Source organism: Cydia strobilella, chromosome 6 (assembly GCF_947568885.1).
Source record: "Cydia strobilella chromosome 6, ilCydStro3.1, whole genome shotgun sequence".
Classification (NCBI taxonomy): Eukaryota; Metazoa; Arthropoda; class Insecta; order Lepidoptera; family Tortricidae; genus Cydia; species Cydia strobilella.
Window position 1 is genome coordinate 10845877 of NC_086046.1, and position 22808 is coordinate 10868684.

Consider the following 22808-nt stretch of genomic DNA (forward strand, 5'->3'; position numbering starts at 1 on the left):
CAAATTGACTAATTCCCACGGTAAGCTCAAGAAGACTTGTGTTGTGTTGTGGGTACTCAGACAACGATATATATAATACGTATACAAATACTTAAATACATAGAAAACATCCATGACTCAGGAACAAATATCTGTGCTCATCAGACAAATAAATGCCCTTACCGGGATTCGAACCCAGGACCATCGGCTTCAAAGGCAGGGTCACTACCCACTAGGCCAGACCGGTCGTCGATCTAGTGGGTGAGCACAGATATTTGTTCCTGAGTCATGGATATTTTCTATGTATATAAGTATTATATATATCGTTGTCTGAGTACCCGTGGAGTACCCACAACACAAGCCTTCTTGAGCTTATCGTGGGACTTAGTCAATTTGTGTAAGAATGTCCCTATAATATTTATTTTATTATTTATAAATGGGTCCTAGAAGTGCCTACATGCAATGCTTGGCGGCAACGCCATTTATTTAACCTTTATTGCACAAAAGAAAACCTTACAGTACAAAAGACGGACTTAATGCCATTAGGCATTCTCTAACAGTCAACCTTGTGGCAAAGCAGAGAAATTGTGGGCGGTGCTACTTTCACAACAACAACTAAATATAATATAATAACATACCATACATACATACATATACATATACATACTTATATAATAACTTATAATATCCCAACAAACAATTAGGCGACACTTAGCACTTATTTTATAACTTTTAGACGTAGAACGGCTGTACAATAGCTGCAAAGTCTTAACCTTCAGGTTGAGGTGACATAAAAGTGTTTAAGAGATTCATCTATGGCTTTAAGATCCACTGTAGCTTTTTTGGCCGCTATTATGCATGTTAAGCAGCTAGTGTTATATAACATTTAAGACTTTCGCGTTTTGAATACATATTAAATCACATTTACAATCGGGTCTATCGCGAATTTATTTTGTTACCTTTATTTACCGACGTTTCGACACAGGTTTCACTGGTCGTCAATAGAACCTCAGGAGTAATCAAACGCTTATATATCTCTTTTACCCCTTATATTTAGCGCCTAATGTTAGTTGGGATATACATAAATAAAGACAAAACATATAGAGACCCGTTCACTAATGATACCTATTTTTTCAGTAACGTGCAGAGTAGATAATGACTGCTTCTTAGGACACATATGCTTAGGAAATACTTGTCAATACGGATGCAGGCATGATGAAGACTGTGGTCCTGATGAATTTTGCAAAAACAATTTTTGTGAAAACCCATGTGCCAGTGACATAAATCCATGCGGACCCAATGCACTTTGCTCTGCAGTGGACAGGAAAGCACTTTGTTCGTGTCCAGATGGTCTTATACCAAACCCGACACCCAATATAGGATGCGTGCGAACGCCCACATTACAGTGCCGCATGCATACAGATTGTTCTGCCGGTTGGAGGTGCGAGGACGACCGATGCCGGCCGGCTTGTACGCTTTACGGCGCTGAGTGCCTGCAGGGCGAACGGTGTGACGCCGGGGTGTGCCGTTACGCGTGTACTTCCGACGAGCAATGCTCTGACGACGAAGTATGTGATGGGCGCTTGTGCGTAACAGGGTGCAAAACAGATTCTCACTGCGCAAACAATCTTGCGTGCATATCAGGACAATGTAGTGATCCTTGTACTGAACCAGGTACATGCGGCTCTAACGCTTTATGCACAACTAAAGATCATCGCCCTGTTTGTAGTTGTCCACCAGCATTAGTTGGAGACCCAAGAACGGTTTGTAGGAGAGAAATGACTCCTTGTGATCGAAATAAGAATTGTGCAGATGGATTTAGCTGTTACGGCGACACTTGTCATCCATCTTGTAGAAGGTAAGAATTAAGAATTGTATACATTGAGACATTGTTAAACAGTATTAGTATTAGTTGTAGCCATTATTAGCTTATAAAACGGATATCAATATTGTTTAAATGTATTATTAATATACCAACAACAATTTTCAGTGACGGCATATGTTTATCTAACGAAAAGTGCATTCGAGGAATATGCCGAGTTGTATGCAATAGTGACGAAGCGTGTAGCGATGGGCAAATCTGTGAAAACAGAATTTGTAAGCAAGGCTGCAGAGATGACAACGCTTGTGATGAATCTCAAGCCTGTTTCAACGGCCAATGCAAAGGTATGGTACATTCGTCACACGTTACATAGTTTATGTAACTAACCTTATCATACTGTTGATAAATCAAAACATTTTAATATATTTATTATTCAGAACAGATTTTTCCTTTTTTTTATTGTGGGACTTCAGTGCCCCAACTTAAGTACCCACGGCGCTACACTAGCTGTATAGAAAAGTTGATACTTGGGTTAAATTAAAGCATCTAACTACATACTATCATATTCTAATACTGTTTTAGATCCATGCAAGGAAAGCGGTTTATGCGGCATTTGTTCAGAGTGCAATGTTTTAAATCATAGAGCACAATGTATTTGCTCTAGAAATTTCACCGGTAATCCTTTTGTGGAATGTAAAAGAAAACAATTGCACTGTGATGGATATTGTCCATGTGATGACAGTGGATATTGTATATCCCTATGCGATAATAATTTGGATTGTTCATGTGGAGAAAAATGTGTTGACGGCGGTTGTCGAACATTATGCTCATCGAAAAACAAATGTCCTCAAAGACAGATATGCGTTCAAGGTGCATGCATTCCTGGGTGCAACAATGACAGAGATTGCGGAGATGACATGTTGTGTTTCGCAAAACTTTGTCAGCCGGCTTGCCAAGAAAAATCTTGTGGGAAAAATGCAGTTTGTTTACCGACCCACCATCGAGCCGTGTGTAATTGCCCTAGCGGATTTTCAGGTGATCCATTAAGCGAGTGTAATGCTTACGAGTGTCAGCACGACGAAGAATGTGGTGCTGATGAAGTGTGCCTGGAAGAAGGAAAATGTAAAAATGTATGCGTAGGCGCATGCGGAATCAATGCTATCTGTCGTGCAATGAACCGATCACCACAATGCTCTTGTCCGCCAAATTATTTAGGGAACCCTAAATATGAATGTTCTAAGCCAGCAGCGGGCAGCTGTTTGCGCAATCCTTGCGGAATAAATGCTCGTTGCCGGGATTTCGACGATGGTAGTTACGAGTGTACATGCCCGCCAAACTGCGCTGGTGAGCCACAAAAACAGTGTTTCTGTGGTGCTATGGAGCCTTGCGCATACAAAGCGTGTGGGACGAATGCACAGTGTCGTATTGGGCATAATAAGGAAGCTCAATGTTACTGCCCACGCAACTACCCTAACGGTGACCCAAATATAGAATGTAAGTATTAACTGGGCGCAAATTAATCATTAAGTGAATTCTCTTATCTAATTAGAGTGATGAGACTGATGATGTTTGATGGTTTTAATAAATACTAATAAAAATATATGTCAGTAGCTATTATTTGATTGAATTCAGATTAATGACAGTGCGCAATTTTTTTAAAGAAGTTTCTACTTACTAATCGACGTATGAAACATGACTGGAAAACTAACAACATTTTAAGACTTTAAAATACTTTTACAGGTTCTCAAGAGCGTAGTGTGGTTGATTGTCGAACAACTGGTTGCGGAATCAACGGAGAATGTTTGAGAGAAGGAGCAGAGTTTGTTTGCCATTGCATTCCTGGCACGGAAGGACAAGCAGATATTGAATGCCATACTAGTAAGTAACTACCTATTGATAAAACATGAGTTAAGATCACTTGTATAAATGCACGACAAAGATATTCGTCATCAAAAACATGATATAAAAGTGTGTATGCTATTGTATTTCATGTGAGAGATTCGGCAAATTAGAATATTGATATTTTTGAATATTGCCTGCTGAACAGGTAAATGTGGGTAGTTTTTGGTAAGCATTCAAATTATAAGATGTTATAAATTAGAGGATCACCCCACACCACGTATGTAAATACAATGGTTTTTGGGCAATATATATGCATTCAAATTTGGGTGTCCAAGGATGTGAAGGAATCATACATTAAATAATATAAACTTTTTTGTTTAATATTTACTTTACGTCTGTCTACTTTTCGTATAATTTTAACATCTTTTGATACCCCGATTGCAAACAAAATATTCGATTATTACATATACTAAAGATACGATTAACACCCAAGTAGAAAGCCTACACACGTTTGGTTAAAGTGGATGGATGATAAAACCTGTAATTACTGTAACATGTTGTCTTAGTGGAAGCATTCTCACCGTTCGTGCTTGAATTATCAAACAGTCGGTAACATTTTGTTCGGCTTCATGTACATATCGCTTGTATTATAATATACCGTTATATACATATCTCTCGTCATAACTATCAGTTTCGAAAAGCATGCACTGTCTCGTGAGAAAGTTTCCTCTTCGCGGCTGAAGGTACCGCTCTTTCGACTTTGCTTCCTTCTTTCACATCTTCCTAGGTATCGAATGTACGAGCGATAAGGAGTGTCCACTTGAAAAGGCCTGCCTAAGCTTGCATTGCGTGGACCCTTGCACTGTTCGCGGCGCGTGTGGTGAGGATGCGCTGTGTGAGTCCGTGGCGCACCGGCCGCAATGCTCGTGCCCACAGTGTTACGTAGGGCAGCCACGGGTGTCCTGCCGGCCTGATCCAGCCTGCACACCATCATCAGAGCCAAACTCTACATTCACATGTTCTCCAACTAAGTCTTGCCCGCCTCGATTGGCTTGCGACTTTGATGCAGGCCAGTGCCGAAATCCATGCCTGAACTACCAAAACTGCCGTAGAAACCAAAAGTGTGAAGTTAGAAATCACGAACCCGTGTGCGTTTGCCGCAATGGATTTGCATTAAATGATAAAGGAGAATTAACTTGCGCACCGGAAGATGCAGAATGTACACGGGACGAACAATGTCCTTCTAATGCGGCATGTCGTAATTCCAAGTGTGTGAATCCCTGCTTGGCGTCAAAGGAGCCCATGTGTCCAAAGGGAAAACAATGCGAAGCTGTGGAGCACAACGCTATCTGCGTTTGCATCGAAGACTGTCACACCGCAGTATCAATATGTTTACGAGACAATGGGTGTCCGCAAAACTTGGCGTGCAGAGACTTCGAATGCAGAGACCCTTGTAAAGGCGCTTGCGGTGGTGCTCCATGTTCAGTAGAAGACCACCATCCAGTTTGCAAGTTCTGTCCTAAAGGATTCACACACGATCAAAATCATGGCTGCATTAAAGGTAATTGATAGCGCTGCAATTTTAAATAATATTTAGTGAATCTTAGTTTATTAGCATCTTGTACCAATCTTAATAATCTTTTTTGTCTTCATATTGCAGGAAATGTTGATAGTTATACTTTATGATTTCATGCGAGCTCTTTGTCTATTTCTTTCCTTTTTCTAGCATGTTTCTTGTTGTTGTTTTTTCCACAGTTTGAACTTCTTCTGTATCAGGTAGTTTTCAAGCACGAGAAATATATTTGTGTAAATATACATAGACATACATTTATCATATTGAAAATAACTTCCACTTAAACATTTTGGTGATGGTTGTGCATGCATATACCTATTTTTAATGCTTCTGGAGCTTGATTACAAAATGATAATGCATAAAGCTGCCACGAGACAGAGTGTGCAATAATATTTTAATTTTACCGCTTACTTACGTCCTGTTATTTGAAGCCCTGCTTTTAATATGATATATTTAATTACACATTATAATCAGTTAGAAAGGTTTGAATAACCTGATACAACATTGGTTATTAAACTTTGATAATTCGATATATTCTATTAAAACAGGGAATACTCGCATTGTACTGCCGTGAGTTTTATTTAATATAATGAAGTATTTAGAATGTGCAATACAAAAATATTGTTGTAAGAGCTACTTAAAATTCGAATTACATACAATCTCATATTTTTGTGATAAAATTGATGTCTACAATCTTGTTTCCACTTCAGATATTTTTTAAGCAGTCATTGTTAATTTTTCATTTAAAATTTTCGATTTAACTTATATTTCATTAATCAGTCAGTATCAGTTACTGTCACAGAAAATGTAAGCTTGTTACAATCATAATTAATCAACATTTCGGTATGCACAGCGTTAGAGTGCACTTCGGATGAACAATGCGCGCCGAATCTGGCGTGTGCAGGTGGGCGCTGTGCCAACCCGTGCGAGCGTGGCGGTCCTTGCGCCTCTGGCCAACACTGCGCCGTTTCCAACCATCAACCCGTCTGCTCTAGAGGTAATTCATGCACAATATTCATTATTTTTACTAACGCATTCACTGCCAGCAACCCGCCACTAGGCGGGCGCTCAGTCCGTAGTCGCTTTTCGCTACATTAGGGTTTTCACATGTTATCGGCTACGCACGTAGCACGCACTAGCACTGAATGTGTTAATAGTAATAATATATCTTGTAGATTTTTTTTCAGGTAATAAGTAATTCTTGTTTTTATTTGCTAGGGCCTGTTACAAATTGTGCACACTGTCGTCCAGGAGTACCTTGCGACCCATTTTCAGGGGCCTGCATGGAAAGTAAGTACCTACTAAATATACCAGTGTAATATAAATAACTAAAAAAATTTAAACAAAAAAACATCATTATAATGTGCCTTACTTAGCTTTAACTAAATTAAATATATAATGAGACTACCATCTATTCATCCATATTATGTACATGCCATTGTAAACAATTGACGTATCGTGGACTCCTATAATGCTAGCAGGTCTACGGCTGTTCTTAGTAGCTATGTGAATAGCAAAACTAACTCCAGATGAACTGGTAATTGCTATAACTTCAACGTACCTATATACATTTGTCCGATAAAACGCCACAAAGTTCTGGCTACATTACCTCGGCAGACCCAGTGAGGATTTCGAGACTTTGGGGTAGTTATATTTCATAGGATCTGATAATTCGTTTTTCTATCAATTACTGAAATGTATAATTGACCTAAACGTGTGCCTGTTTAAGCGACTTAATTACTATTAATTACGATGCATAGTTAATGACTATTTTGTGTGTAAATTAATATTAAAGTGAATCCCTGTCAAATCTGGTAAATAACTTTTACTTACTAAATTTTTGTCACTTAAACCTGGCACACGTAATTGACTCTATTCTTTTATATTTTTTCTCGTGGTTGGGTTTGGCTTTATATTGCATGACTCCCTGACGACAATTTTTCTTTTCTTTTCTCGCTTTTTCTTCTATCTGACACATCTCACGAAATAATAATCATTATCTACATACATGTAATACATTTAAACAAAAAAAATTATGTACATTTTGTTAATACAAGATTATAAATGAATAATACTAACTATTTTATTGTTGCGTTCCTATTAACAGATGTTCCACCTAAAAATGACCCACTAACTGAAATATTCCTCGATACAACCACGGAAACCATAAATCTGGGAACAGAAGGCGAAACTGATGTAACTGACACGACTAAAATGTCTCCCGACTATTTTAATATTACTGACACAACTACTGTATTGGATTTTAACTCAATTAACGTTACATCCACAACTTACCATCAAGATGAAATGAAAATTATAACAACTATCGATTCAAACATACCTACTGTAGAATACCGAGAGTCTAGTGTCAAAATTGAATCATACACAGAAACCCCCACTGATAAAACTACCGTTAGTTCATTACAACGTATGACCGACAGCGTAGAGACAACATTTTCTACGAACACAATAAATGATATTAACACTATAAGTGGTATGCAGATCACTGAAACTAAATCAACAGGAACTAATACTTCCCCTGAAAGGTCTGGATATTCTTCCTCAGCAGAGTTTGTTACCACGGATATTAATTTAGCAACTCGTCAACAATATGACAGTGTAACGGAAATGACTGCCCTTTTTACTGAAACTATAAGCAATTATTCATCTACTCTAGATTCTGATCAACTAGTGGAAAGTAGTAGTACTGTCCATTTTGAAAGCACGGTGAAGCCATTAACAGTCAACTATACAACAAAAAGTTCAACAGCAACGCCTAACGAAAATAAAAATACAAAAACACCAGATAATCAAAGAAAATTAGGAAGCAATTTCACTGACACCGCAAACAGTACGTACAATGCAACAATCAAACATAGGGACAGGCCAGAATTCCCTGTTACGATTTTAGCTAATACTTCAACAATTACAAGTATAGCAAGTGAAACTGATGGAGAAATAGAAAATGTTCTTACAGAAAATACAAACGCATTTGCCACCAATCAAGATGAAGATAACACCTTAAATAGTCTGAGTACATATTCTACGGCTACTACAACCATTTCAGGGGTTACTAATAAGGAATCTTTGACTTCCCATGAAGACACGAAAGAAATATTTGATTCAACAAGTAAAACCGAAGTAACTATGGATTTAGCAGATTTAGCATTTCAAACACAGTATACAGAAATATCCCTAGATGACAAAATAACTGAAGTTACTGGAAATACAGTAAACCCTATGACTGTCTCTAGTGAAATTCCATACACGCAGAATATGGAAATAACTTCATTTTCTACTGAATCTTATAAAACTTTAAGTACTGAAGTCCAATCTCCACAAGGAACTGATCCAGACACAGAAGAAAATACTATTACAACACCACTCAATAAAAGTGTTAATGAAACTAAAAAAACAGGTGTTTTACCTGTAGTCACCACCAACACAGTTATTGAAAATATGCAACATTCAACAGTTGAATCAGGTTTTGCGACAGTAACTGAAACATCATCTTCTTTATTTTCATCCGGGTCAATTGCATCGCAGACTACAAACACAGAAATCGATTCTGTAACAGAGCCTTATACTGGCCTAACAGGTAACATTTCAACAAGCACCGGTACAATTGAACTTAGTAATACCCATGATATGACATCGAATGATCTATTAACTACAGTGTCATATAAATCGTATGATTCAACCGTGAACCAACAAACTACCAGTCAAACTTTGCACACACAATCTTTGGAAAAAAAATTAGAAGCGTCCGATATAAGTGAAACTACAACACTTCACTCATTAAGTATTACTGAATCGCATACTGAATTTGACTCAACAAAACGTTCAACTTATTCAGCACAAAACAAAAGCACAGATATTTCTTCCGTAATCACCAATATGGTTAGTGAAGACATGCAACATTTAACTGAAAAAGGAATAGTTGAGTCAGTTACTGAAACACCCACAACTGTAAAAACTGCTTTTTATAAATCACCTGAATCATTTGAATCGTCAACTACAAATACTGACCCCAAAATAACTGACCTTAATTACTCAATAGGTTCTGATAACTTTACAATAATTGGATATAACTCTGTAACAGAGCTATTCACAAAGCCAATAGATGAGATTTCTTATAGCACCGAAACAAGTGGATTTAGCGAAACTGTTAAGGAACCGAATGATCATATGATTACAGCTACATTGGAACCGTATGACACAACAGTTGAAGAACAAACAACCAGTAAAAATGTACACACACAATCTTTGTCAACAGATTCAGAAGCGTTTGATACAAGGGAAACCACAACAAGTCATTCATTAAGTACTACAGACTTGTATAACGAATTGGATTCGACTAAACATTCGACTCATTTAGAAGACTTCTATATTAGTAAAACCACTAAATCTAGTTTTACAGAAACTGATTTTCCGAGAACTGCTGAAGACAATGAATCGCGTGCAACTTTAACAGATACAACAACATATTTGCCCGATACACAACCCACATATAGCTCTAACTCATCTAAATCTCATTATGATTTTACATCCACTGAATCATCGACGAATTCAGAAGCGTTAGATACAAGTAAAAATACAACATATACATTTACGGAACAAGCGATAACTAAATCATCAGGCATATCTGAAACTAAAACTACAGATCAATTAACATTTTTAACAACAACCGGTATGGAGGAAACTACTATTATTTCGACAGATTTTAATAGTATTAGGGACATTTCACATAAAAATTCAGTCAATACGGAAGCGTACCTGACACATATAGGTAAAACTGCCACAACTGATTATACAACCAAAAGTGAACATTTAACGTCAGAAAACAATTTGTACACGCCTATGGGACGAACAAATGAAATTTCCCATTTAACTTCTTTGAACGATATCACTGAATCTGTTTCAATCAATACAGTCACAGAGAAACTTACGATATCCACTATTTCTATCGAAACGAATGGTGACATCACTACAAAATCATATTCGACAGAAACATATCCTACGCCATTAATTACACCAAAAGTAACAAATAAGATACCACAATCAACCAGCCCTGATGCAGTCATGACAAATCCAACTCAAAGCACTGTGGAAGATCGTATAGATGTTTCCTATGTTGATAAAACATCAATAAGTTTAACCGTTGACGATAAGCAATCTATAACTACTTCTCTTACGCATGACTATACAACTGAATTACCAAAAAAAAGTGTTACAGATGAAACCTACACAGAAGGTATAATATATAGCGATTCAGATACGGAAAATTTTACAAAAACCAAGACGGTTACGACGCACGACGGTATAACGAAACCTTGGGAACAAGATCCTACAAATACCTATGACTTGCCAGAGACAACGACGGTACTGAATAGAGATACAAAAATAGAGGAAGAACATACAACTAATACTATTAGGGTTCAGGGATCTACCAGCTATGACCAACTCATAATAAATATGAATAAGTCTGCAACATTAGATAATGTCACTAAACTGTCGACTACAAATGTAATACCGATGAATACGGATTACGTGAAGCCTTGGAACGAAAGCAAACAAAAAACCTATAACTGGTACGAGACAACGACAATCTTAAATACAACTTCCGAAACTGAGACAGTACCCCCAACGAGTAATACGCTTTCCGAGGGCATAATTGATGAATATGTACCTGATAACATGTCGACCGAGAATTCCTACGGAATTCACACCTCCTCGGATGATGATGATTATATCACAAATAATGATAATTTGGCATCACATGATAATGATTTTTCGACTGAAAACACTACACCAATTTACGCAAATAATACGGACTATACTAGCCCTTGGGAGGGAACTACTACAAACGCTTATAAAATAACCGAAACAACGCCGGAAGTAAAAATTGAGCTAACAAGTGAAACTAATACAGCGCCTAAACTAACGGGTAACACATATACAAGTCCCTCACATTCAACAACTCCCAACGCTAATTTATCATCACGTAGAAAAGATGTAGACATACTAGCCTGGACTGACTCGACTCCATATACTGACGTGACTTCTACGGAAACAGCGTATCCGAATAATGACTCTTACAACGTAACTAGCTGTAAAGTGAAATCGAACTGCTCCACGGACAAAACCTGCATAAACGGAGTGTGCCAGAACCCATGTGCGATGCAGAGCCTGTGTATAATGAACATGACATGTATCGTTGTCGACCATGTGCCCCTGTGCATGTGCGATGGGATCACTGGGAACAACTGCGTAAGAGGTATGCTACTTCGATAATTTGCATACATGTAAGAACAGGTTAAATTGTTATAGAAAATCATTTAGGTATACATTTTTCAATGACAATGTAATATTTTCAGAACTTTATGGTTTTGTTTTATCGGACAAATATGTACAGTACGTTTATCATTTGTTTCACCTATAAGTAGTTGTAAATAAAGACACTCTAATATACTATAATATCTTACTACAAACGTAACACGTTAACTAATTTACCATCTAACACACTAGCATCACCTGGGACACCTAAGGCACCAGAACCATGTCAATCTGACCGAGACTGTATACAGACAGAAGCCTGCTTTATGGGACTGTGTCAAAACCCCTGTGGTTTTAACAATGTTTGTGGTATTGGAGCCAATTGCCACCCTATCAAGCAAAGACCGATGTGTTCATGTCCCGCTGGACAAGACGGAGATCCTGCTGTTAAATGTTCCCCTAAAATAAGTAAGATTTAACTCACACTAATAATTAAATATTACTTACTACAAAATGCAATACGTTAAAGGCCATCACTTACAATTACGGTATTTGTCGTTTGTAGTTATTTGACGAATCTACTGCCACCGTATAACATGGATGTATAGCTACGTCCAATTAAGCCGAAAATAGGCGACCTGCGGAAATAATTCGTGTAGTTTAGTAAATTGGTATAGTTCTACCCAGGGACCGGACAACCCTTTCCGCGATAAAACCCTTTCAATGGGCGACACTTAAACACGGCTAACACATTGAAAGACTTTCCCTTTTGAACTGCAAGCCCATTCATACCCTTACCTTTGACTAACCCTTACCGAAAAGCTAACCAAAAATAAGGCTAGCTCTTAATAAGGGTTACCCTTATCTTTAAGCGCTTTTTATAAAGGTTTCCCTTTGCTTGAAAGAGACAGGATTAGTATATATCTACGGTAGTGTATGAAAAGGAAAGAAAATACGTGCCTAGTCAAAGAACGCCGCCGTCGCCGCCGACGATCGCTCAGATTCGAAGTAATGTGTGCTTTATGAACAAGGTAGACGACTTAAATTAGCACGCTTATATGCTAAAAGGGAAGCCCTTTATAAGGCTAACCCTTATAAGCAATATGCAAGGTGTTGGTGAGCGGATGATAAGGGTTTTGTAAGGGTATTTGGGCTACCGATTACTCAAATGTGGTAGCTTTATATAAGGGTTTTTAAAAGCAAAACAAAGGGTTTTGTCTGGCAAAGGGTATGGTGAGTTAAGCCTTATGCAATACCCTTATAAAACCCCGATAAGGGATAGCGGGCCGGTCCCTGTTCTACCTTGTGGTGTACAGATGAACATACTAAAAATATGAAAGAAATCGTGAAAGTAAAACTTATTAAAGACTTTCAAGAAAAACTATAGCAAACCTGATCGGTTAAGCCATTTTTGAGTTTTTGCAAAAAGTATATTTTGCCGGGCGGGTAACTACGGAAGTACGAAACCATACACTGAGCATGACCCGACATGCTCTTGGCCGGTTTATTTTTATTTTTGATCAGCAGGTGACTCAACTTGCTTATTCTATACTAAAAATTTCAGTTATGATGAACAACTACGAAAAAACGACGTTATCTTATGTCGTCTATTTTTCACCTCTTTGTTAACCTGTAGCTCCTAAAGTATTGATCGTAGATTAAAATAGTTATTTACGATACAAGTGCGAAAAAGAGGAAATTCGAAACGAGTGGCGATAGATTAAAACACGACCGCAGGGAGTGTTTTAAATCGACACGAGTTGCGAATTACCTATTCACCCTCAGCACAACCCCCACCCCCGAGGACTTTTAGTATGTTCATCTGGACACCAAAAGGTACAACTTTACCAATTTTCAAAACTACACGTATTATTTCCACAGATTTGTTTAATTTTCTTGAGTTAGTAAGTGAGGTATCTAACTTATTGTAAAATAATTTGTGTATAAAATAATTTTAACGGGTTGTTGTTATTTTAATCTTAATAATTCAAGAGGTTTGAAACTATTGAATTCATGGGTTCTAAGTAGTCGGGGGAGTAACTATTTAATGTATATAATCTTTGACTTTTTAATGCACAATTGTCTGTAATTTTTGTATAATACAATTTCATTGCGCACAGCCGGTTGCACTAGAAACGAAGATTGTCTCATCACCGAGGCTTGTATAAATAATGCATGTCAACTCCCATGTGCCATACACAACCCATGCGTACCCAATGCAGCCTGTATAAATACGAATCATGGCTCCGACTGCAGCTGCCTTCAAGGTTTTCAAGGAAACGGATATGTTGGATGTGTGCCAGGTAAGCTTATTTGCTAGAACTTTTGCGTCATGGATAACATATCTCAGCATAATAGTGCAACTTACTGAGAAATTTATATGATTTTAGTTATTGACTCATCGTCAGTATGTCAATATAATGATGACTGTCCACCACATCTGCTGTGCGATAGATTAAATAGAGTCTGCATTAACCCCTGCTCCGCAAACAAATGCGGTGATAACGCCGAATGCGTCTCTTCGAACCATGGTATTCAATGCCAGTGTCTTGAAGGATACACGGGTAACGCTTATTTGGAATGTTATCAAGGTAAGAGTAATTATATATTGCTTAAGGTTTATATATTCTTATTATTAATAAGTTACAAGTATAGGTACTTAGCCACGCAATTTTTATTTTACTTGTTTCAGTACAAGGATGTAGGTTCGATAATGAATGTGCAAATTCCGAGGCTTGCATAAACGGTAGATGTGATTCGCCTTGTAGATGTGGCATTAATGCTATTTGCGATGTTATAAACCACCGTGCATCTTGCAAATGTCTACCAGGATACAATGGAAATCCCATGCTAGGATGTGATCCTCCAGTAAACCCATGCATCCCAAATCCATGTGGAATTAATGCATTGTGTGAGATCGACAATGGAAATCCCATATGCTACTGTCCAAAAGGATCGACTGGCAACCCGTTCAAGAATTGTAGTAAGTTACATGTTCGAGCCGATATAGAGTATGTTTACTTTGTTGTTCAAATTACTTCAAAGATGTCGCTGTTCCCGACGCAAACTAGATAACAGTATTATTACTTAGAACCTATATAAGAAACTGTCACATATCGGAATAAATGATTGGTAACGTAGCAACTTGTGTCTTTATAAACATTACATATAATACAAAATTTGTTTATTTCGATATTATTTCATATTATACGATATATACTTTATAATTTGTTAAAATTATTATAAGTATTCTCTCATACGAAAAGTACTTTAGTCTTTTTTTTGTAGCTATCAAACTAGAAGACTTGTTAATTGTATAAAATTTTGTAAACTGTGTGAAACCGTAATAATACTTTGCTAGAGTTTAACTATGTAATTTTTCGTTTAATTTAATTATTCTAAAATTAACCTGCATATATCTGTTAAAAATAATATCCCGCACACATATCAATGTGGTTCAGTAAGGGGGCGGACTGAAAATCAGCGCTGTGCGGTCAATTCTTAATGAAGTGGCTGGCGCAGCATATGCTGAGCCCGTTCCTTTTGTCGCGCATGCCAATTTCTTATGATATTTGTAAATATATTCCTGTTATTTCTCTTTTGTTGTGGGGCAATAAATGTTTTCTTATTCTATTATATTTCCACGGAAACTGAAATAGATGTCATAAAGTAATAAATGACTCTTACTATATTTTATTTATTTTATTTTATTTTTATTTTATTGGTATTTACTCTATACTAGGCTATATATATACGTCATATCTTAAAAAGCGGTGGTTTTGCTTTCACTTAACGTAAATGAAAGCGTATTTTAGAAATATAATAACTAAAGTAAACATTGTTTCCTGTTTCAGTACCAGAAGGCAATGAATGTGAGCCCAACCCCTGTGGGCCAAACTCAGGCTGTCGGTTAATAGACAACAAACCAGCTTGTTTCTGTCTTCCAAATTATGAAGGAAATCCCCCTAGACAAACTTGTAGACTACCAAGTAATCCCTGCAATCCTTCACCTTGTGGACCGAATACCCAATGTACCGTATTATCAAATGGCTTTGCAAAATGCACTTGCCTACGAGGTTTTATTGAAAGCCCCAACACAGTAAGAGGTTGTATAGAAGCTCGTAATCCTTGCGATCCAAACCCATGCGGATCAGGCGCGCGTTGTGATCCTAACCGGGCCCCTGCATGTTACTGCCCTGAAAGTACTATTGGCAACCCCTACAAATCTTGTAATCCTCAAGGATATTTGCCACCTGATACCACTTTATGCAATCCAAGCCCTTGTGGTGCGAATGCTGACTGCTACGTAAGCAGTAACAGAGAAATGTGTTTCTGTAAATCTGGTTATAGTGGAGATCCATATGTTGGTTGTCAAGCTCAACGTAATCCCTGCACACCAAATCCATGTGGACCGCAAGCTATTTGTAATGTTAACTATGATGGTCAAGCTTCTTGTACTTGTGCAGGTGGTAGCACTGGTAATCCATACGGTGTTGAAGGCTGTCTTTCACGAGAATGCGAAGTAGATGATGAGTGCTCCGCTAATAGAGCTTGCATTGGATATACGTGTAGAGACCCTTGTCCAGGTGCTTGCGGTTTAAATACTAAATGTCATGTTGAATCCCATCGTCCAGTGTGCGTATGTGAAGATGGACTAATAGGGAATCCTTTACTCTGCTGCTTACCTCCAGAATCTCACAAGGCAATATCACCATGTAACAAGGTGCAGTGCGGCATTAATGCAATTTGCCAGGATATCGGAAATGAAGCTCAGTGCTACTGTCCAACGGACTTCATCGGGGATCCATATGTTGAATGCAAACTAGAATGTACAATGAATTCGGATTGCCCATCGAATGAAGCGTGTGTCAATAATAAGTGTGCTGACCCCTGTTTAACTAAAAATGTTTGTGGTCTAAATGCAGCTTGTCTCTGTTCCGATCACACTGTATCATGTTTATGTCCAGATGGTTATATAGGAGATCCGTTGGTTCAATGTACCTATCGACGTAAGTATATTATTGCACTTAAAATTGTTTAGGTATGCTCTATATTTTTCGCTAACATTTCTTTTTATTTTCAGCCATTATCATTCCGTCTGATAACACTACTGCACAGCCATGCACTCCGAACCCTTGTGATCCGAACGCTCCGTGTGATACTTATGGGAATCAATTTGCAATTTGCGATGTTTGCTTGGGACCAGACGCTGTCAGTAATCCATCATGCAGGCCAGAATGTGTCCTTAACTCAGATTGTGCATTTGATAAGGCATGCTTAAAGAATAAGTGTGTAGATCCATGTCCTGGTTCTTGTGGTATGAACACCGATTGTACTGTTTATCGACATGATCCGATATGCCGATGTATTAAGGACTTTGAAGGAAATCCTTATGAATATTGCAAACCCACAACCAGACGTAAGTGCTTTTTATTTCGAGTTCAATAGATTGTTAAATAACAGTTTTTACACGACATCCTGTAGTCTAGCTACAGGATTATACAGGACCTTTTAACCACCGACAGGGCACCTTAGGCCAGTTCGGAAAATTTACTTATAGGAGTTTAGTAAAAGTTCCGTGGTTTTCGAAACTTTCCATTTTAGTACACTTTGGGTACGGAAGTACCCAAAGTGTAAAAACGGGACCCTATTACTAAGACTCCGCTGTCTGTCACCAGGCTACATCTCATGAACCGTGATAGACAGTTGAAATTTTCACAGATGATGTATTTCTGTTGCCGCTATAACAACAAATACTAAATAGTACGGAACCCTCGGTGGGCGAGTCCAACTCGCACTTTTGCGGTTTTTTTAATAATTGGCTCAATTACGGCGGTTTCGGTTGAAATTTCTCGAGTGGGTATATTTAATATTTATAATACGAGTAACACAAATATCAAAAATATCAAATATCTTTATTTTGCTTAAAATGAAGATATTTTATTTTAATAAAATAATTTGATTTGATTTCTAGTTAGGTATATTAACGTTTGTACATTTGAGTGATGAGACGCGACGCGAGACATTTAGATTGAGAGAAATTATACATTTGTGATGACAAAGTTATATTTACAGTTGGTATTCGAAAAAGTACAAAGTACAGTAGTGTTGTTATGAGCAAATAATAAGTTTTTTATTTATTTCAGCTATTGAAGCAACAACTTGTGACAACATTCAATGTGGTGCTAACGCTTTTTGTCAAGATTCTTATGGAGTACTGAGTTGTCAATGCTTACCAAATTTCTATGGCAATCCTCAGTTGTCATGTCGTCCTGAATGTGTTGTTAACAGCGATTGTGCTACTAATCTAGCCTGTCTTAACAATAAATGTGAAAATCCATGCAAAGATGTTTGCGGTATAAGAGCCCAATGCGAAACTGTTAACCATCACGCAATATGCTACTGCTCACCAGGTGAGACGGGCGACCCTTATGTAAGATGTCAGCCTGTTATTGAATCTCCGCCATCGCACCACGTGTGCGACCCTTCGCCTTGTGGGCCATACAGTCGTTGTCTTGTGTCACCAACCGGATTTCCAGTGTGCTCGTGTTTGCCAGGCTACAGGGGAGTCGCACCAATGTGTCAGCCAGAATGCGTTAGTAACTCAGATTGTCAACAAATAGAGACATGTGTCAATCAGAAATGTGTCAACCCATGCCTGGGTAGCTGTGGCGTTAACGCAGATTGTATAGTTGTAAATCATAATCCTATATGTGCTTGTGGACGTGATAAGACTGGGGATCCTTTTGTTGCTTGTGGAGAGATGGAACCTAAAGAGATTGTACCAAAAAATCCTTGTGTGCCTTCTCCTTGCGGGCCTAATTCCATATGTGAAATTAAATCTAATCATCCCGTCTGCTCATGTAGCTCCAACTACGTCGGAACTCCTCCATTCTGTAGACCAGAATGTGTCATAAGCCAAGAATGCGCGTCTAATCAAGCATGCATAAACGAGAAATGCGCAGATCCGTGTGTTGGCGCTTGTGGAAATAATGCCAAGTGCGACGTCGTTAACCATACGCCTCTGTGTAGTTGCCTAGAGGGTTACAGGGGAGACGCGTTTATTGGATGTGTTATAATAGTGAATGAACCACCTACACCTTGCAATCCTTCACCTTGTGGAGAAAATACTATATGCACAGTAGTGAATGACGTAGGTCGATGCTCATGTATACCGCCGAATATCGGAAACCCTTACGCAGGTGGTTGTCGACCAGAGTGTACCATGAACCCAGATTGTCCCAATAACTTAGCCTGTTTATCCAATCACTGTCGGGATCCCTGCAAAGACTTATGCGGATTAAACGCTGAATGCAGTGTCACCAACCATGTGCCGGTTTGCACTTGTTTCAAAAACTATGAGGGCGATCCATTCTCATCCTGTCGACCAGTTACTGTAACTCGTAAGTAGTACTTGTAACATATTCTGCATTAAACGTTAAAATCTAGTTTTAGTTCCTGTAGGGCTAAAATGGTTGCCTCTTTATCTTCTGTCACCATGCCTGTCACGTTTTAACAAGTGCGTAAGTCCGAAAGTGACGCATGCCACAACAGGCGATACAAACACGACCATGCTACTAGGCCTGGAGACAGGAGAATTAACAGCTATCGGCTGATAAAGAAATGGCGTAAAATAAACGTATGGCGTATTTAAAGCAAATAAAGAATATATATATTTTTTTTTTATTATTATTATTAATAGCTATAACGTCTCGTTTGAAAGTTCAAACGAGACGTTAGGTACAAACTACAATAGTTTTATTTTTATTTTACAGATCCTCCTTTAAATCCTTGCGAACCTTCGCCATGCGGTCCTAACAGTGAATGCCAAGTGGTGAACCAGCGAGCGGCGTGTTCATGTCGTGTAGGTTACCTCGGATCGCCTCCTGCTTGTCGCCCAGAGTGCTCAGTCAACTCAGACTGCCCATCTACAAGAGCCTGCATAAATCAAAAATGCAAGGATCCTTGCATACACAGCTGTGGTCTTGATGCCCGCTGTCATGTAGTGGGCCACAATCCGATCTGTACATGCCCAGAGAACCTGCCCGAAGGAGATCCGTTCATTAAATGTTACTGGAAGAGTAAGTTGCCCCTCTTATTGTAGAGAAACGAAATTACTGTAAATACAGTTTTGATGACTCTATAGAATGTACTATTATATAAATCTTTAGTTAAAACCAGATTTATTATTTTAATATAATAAATTCAAATAAATAAATAATTAATCCAATAGTAGAACCCGGCACCTCCAGCTTCTTAGGTAGGGTCACTAGCCTAGGAGGCCGTCATAATATATAACATTAAAAAATAATGTTATATGTATAAGCTATGAGTCGAAATACTGAGGTTTGTTTTTTTTTAAGGTAAGCAGCCGCCATCTCCTCATCTAGATCCATGTTTACCTTCGCCATGTGGGCCTCATTCTACGTGTGCCAGTGAAAGCGGTCGTGCTGTGTGCGCCTGCGAACCTGGCACCTTAGGCGCGCCGCCTTCGTGTCGCCCTCAATGCGTCATCAATCAAGACTGTCCTCTAGCTCTAGCCTGCCTCGCCGGGTCTTGTGTCAACCCTTGCGTTGGCTCTTGTGGATTCAACGCGCGGTGTATTGTGCAAAATCATCAGCCTATTTGTTCCTGCGATGATGGATATTCCGGTGATCCATTTGCTGGCTGCAGTTTCATTGAAGGTGAGTTATGAATTATATGCATGTTTCTATTGAATTATCAGTGTAGAACTTATTGGTTTTAGGGAATTGTTCTTCACTCTTCTGCATGTTACATTATTGTAGTTTTTGACAGCATGTATTACACACCATTTTTCAGTTGCAAAAGAGATACCAAGTCATCCTTGCAACCCATCGCCATGTGGACCCAACGCCATTTGTCGAGAAAGAAGTGGCGCTGGTTCTTGCACTTGTATAGATGAATTTTACGGAGATCCATACCTTGGTTGTCGCCCTGAATGCGTAATGAATACTGATTGCGCAAAAGACAAAGCCTGCTTTAACAATAAATGTGTGGATCCATGCCCTGGTACTTGTGGGCAAAACGCAGAATGTACAGTGACCAACCACGCACCTTCATGTTACTGCTTGACTGGATATATCGGAAACCCTCTTCATGCATGTTCTCCTATTACGAGTAAGACTTTCAATCTTCATATTACTTTGTATATCTCTGTTTTTAACTGTTATTTCATATATTTCTCTTTCGTCTTTAACTTTTTCTATAGTTTCGCCAGAACCTGTGGATCCGTGCCACCCTTCACCTTGTGGCCCTTATAGTACATGCCGTACATTTAACGGACATGCTGTTTGTACATGCCTAGAAAAATGTATTGGTTCTCCACCAAATTGTCGGCCTGAGTGTATTGCCACATCCGATTGTCGACCTAACAAAGCGTGTATCAATCAAAAATGCCAAGACCCGTGCCCTGGTATGTGTGGTATTAATGCGCAATGTCAAGTGGTCAACCATAATCCAATATGTAGCTGTTTGAGTGGTTTTACTGGCGATCCATTTTCAAGATGTTACATTGATGAAAGTGAGTTACATTTATTACGTTGTTTTGATAATTATTATACCTGTTTTAAAACAACTTACTTATTTTATGTACCTACTTCACCAGGGCCACCTGCGCCTTCGATAGATGTTTGTATACCAAACCCATGCGGTCCGCATTCTCAATGTAAAGAGATAAATGGTGTACCTGTATGCTCGTGTTTGAATGACTATGTGGGTCGTCCTCCTAACTGTAGACCAGAGTGTGTTATTGATGTGGAATGTCCTGGAAACCTAGCTTGCCTTGCCGAAAAATGTAGAGATCCGTGTCCGGGTTCGTGCGGAGTGCATGCTACTTGCACGGTTGTTAAGCACGTACCGGTATGTTCTTGTGAACAAGGATATACGGGAGATCCATTTTCAGGATGCTCATTCATACCTAGTAAGTTAAAAATACAATAAATAGTTAACCGTTATACTCTTGGAACAACAGATTTATAAAATTTTTAACATCTTTTAGATATTGAACCCCAGGTTCAAGAAAGCCCATGTTATCGTTCTCCTTGCGGAGCAAACGCTATCTGTAAAGAAAGAAATGGTATCGGATCCTGCTCATGCCTTCCAGAATATTACGGAGATCCATACGTTGAATGTAGACCAGAATGTGTATTAAACACTGATTGTCCTAAAGACAAAGCTTGTTTCAATAACAAGTGTAAAGATCCATGCCCAGGAGTTTGCGGTATGAACGCTGAATGCCGGGTGCACAAACACGCTCCTTCTTGTGCGTGTTTACCAGGATACGAAGGGAATCCGTTTTCATCGTGTTATATCGGTACGAGATAAAAAAAAAACAATAAAATAATAATTTATTACATATGTGAATTAGGGTAGTCAAAATTCAAAAATTATAAAAACCGTTTTTCATTTTAGGAAAGATTGATCCAATTGATCCTTGTGTACCTTCTCCATGCGGGCCTTATAGCGTGTGCCGTGTAAACGCTGGTCATGCAATATGTTCATGCCAAGAGCAGTACTTTGGGTCCCCACCTTCTTGTCGTCCCGAATGCATGGTCAGCAGTGAGTGTATGCCTAATAAGGCATGTAAAAATCAGAGATGTGCAGATCCATGCATTGGAGCATGTGGCAATAATGCGAAATGCACTGTTGTTAATCACAATGCATTATGTAGCTGTCCAACAAATTATATCGGGGACCCATTTGTACAGTGCGCGGAAGCACCAAGTGAGATATTTGATTTGTTCTTATGTAACTTTCTAATTATTATTAACTCTGATTTAAGAGTAGTATCACCTAACGCACTTATACATTAACAACGTTAGCAATTAACCACTAAATTCGGCCAATATAATAAAGTCTTATAACTAAAACGCGCCTTAACTAATTATGAAATAGCTATATGAAATTATTAAAATAAATAAGAAAAAATATTTTTAGAATCACAACCAAGACCGCTGGGAAATCCCTGTGTGCCTTCTCCTTGCGGGCCAAATTCCCAGTGCCGTGTGGTAGGAGAAACGCCTGCGTGTTCTTGTCTGCAAGAATACATCGGTAGAGCACCTAATTGCCGACCTGAATGTATATACGATGAAGAGTGTCCTAGTAACCTCGCGTGTGTTCGGGAAAAATGTGTCAATCCATGTGCGGGCTCTTGTGGCACAAACGCAGCATGCGTTGTAATAAACCACAAGGCTGTTTGCCATTGTTGGGAGGGTTACACTGGTGATCCATATGGTGGTTGCCACTTTTTCGGTAAGAATCTGGATTTCTCTGGGTTAAATATAATGCTAAATAATT

General features: G+C 38.6%; 1 protein-coding gene across 1 annotated transcript in view; it reads left to right on the plus strand.

The window, feature by feature from the left end:
• Nucleotides 1–22808, plus strand: part of LOC134742125 (uncharacterized) — a 161954-nt gene that overhangs the window by 53452 nt on the left and 85694 nt on the right. Inside the window, exons 20-42 of the mRNA XM_063675087.1 lie at nucleotides 1117–1837; nucleotides 1970–2145; nucleotides 2384–3295; nucleotides 3542–3679; nucleotides 4431–5204; nucleotides 6070–6213; nucleotides 6435–6506; nucleotides 7324–11493; nucleotides 11745–11960; nucleotides 13613–13795; nucleotides 13883–14083; nucleotides 14185–14475; nucleotides 15347–16501; nucleotides 16576–16911; nucleotides 17639–18895; nucleotides 19268–19573; nucleotides 19856–20176; nucleotides 20313–20630; nucleotides 20722–21033; nucleotides 21118–21432; nucleotides 21511–21825; nucleotides 21924–22235; nucleotides 22449–22763. Coding sequence (XP_063531157.1) covers nucleotides 1117–1837; nucleotides 1970–2145; nucleotides 2384–3295; nucleotides 3542–3679; nucleotides 4431–5204; nucleotides 6070–6213; nucleotides 6435–6506; nucleotides 7324–11493; nucleotides 11745–11960; nucleotides 13613–13795; nucleotides 13883–14083; nucleotides 14185–14475; nucleotides 15347–16501; nucleotides 16576–16911; nucleotides 17639–18895; nucleotides 19268–19573; nucleotides 19856–20176; nucleotides 20313–20630; nucleotides 20722–21033; nucleotides 21118–21432; nucleotides 21511–21825; nucleotides 21924–22235; nucleotides 22449–22763 — 13260 coding nt within the window. The remainder of the gene's footprint in view (nucleotides 1–1116; nucleotides 1838–1969; nucleotides 2146–2383; nucleotides 3296–3541; nucleotides 3680–4430; nucleotides 5205–6069; nucleotides 6214–6434; nucleotides 6507–7323; nucleotides 11494–11744; nucleotides 11961–13612; nucleotides 13796–13882; nucleotides 14084–14184; nucleotides 14476–15346; nucleotides 16502–16575; nucleotides 16912–17638; nucleotides 18896–19267; nucleotides 19574–19855; nucleotides 20177–20312; nucleotides 20631–20721; nucleotides 21034–21117; nucleotides 21433–21510; nucleotides 21826–21923; nucleotides 22236–22448; nucleotides 22764–22808) is intronic.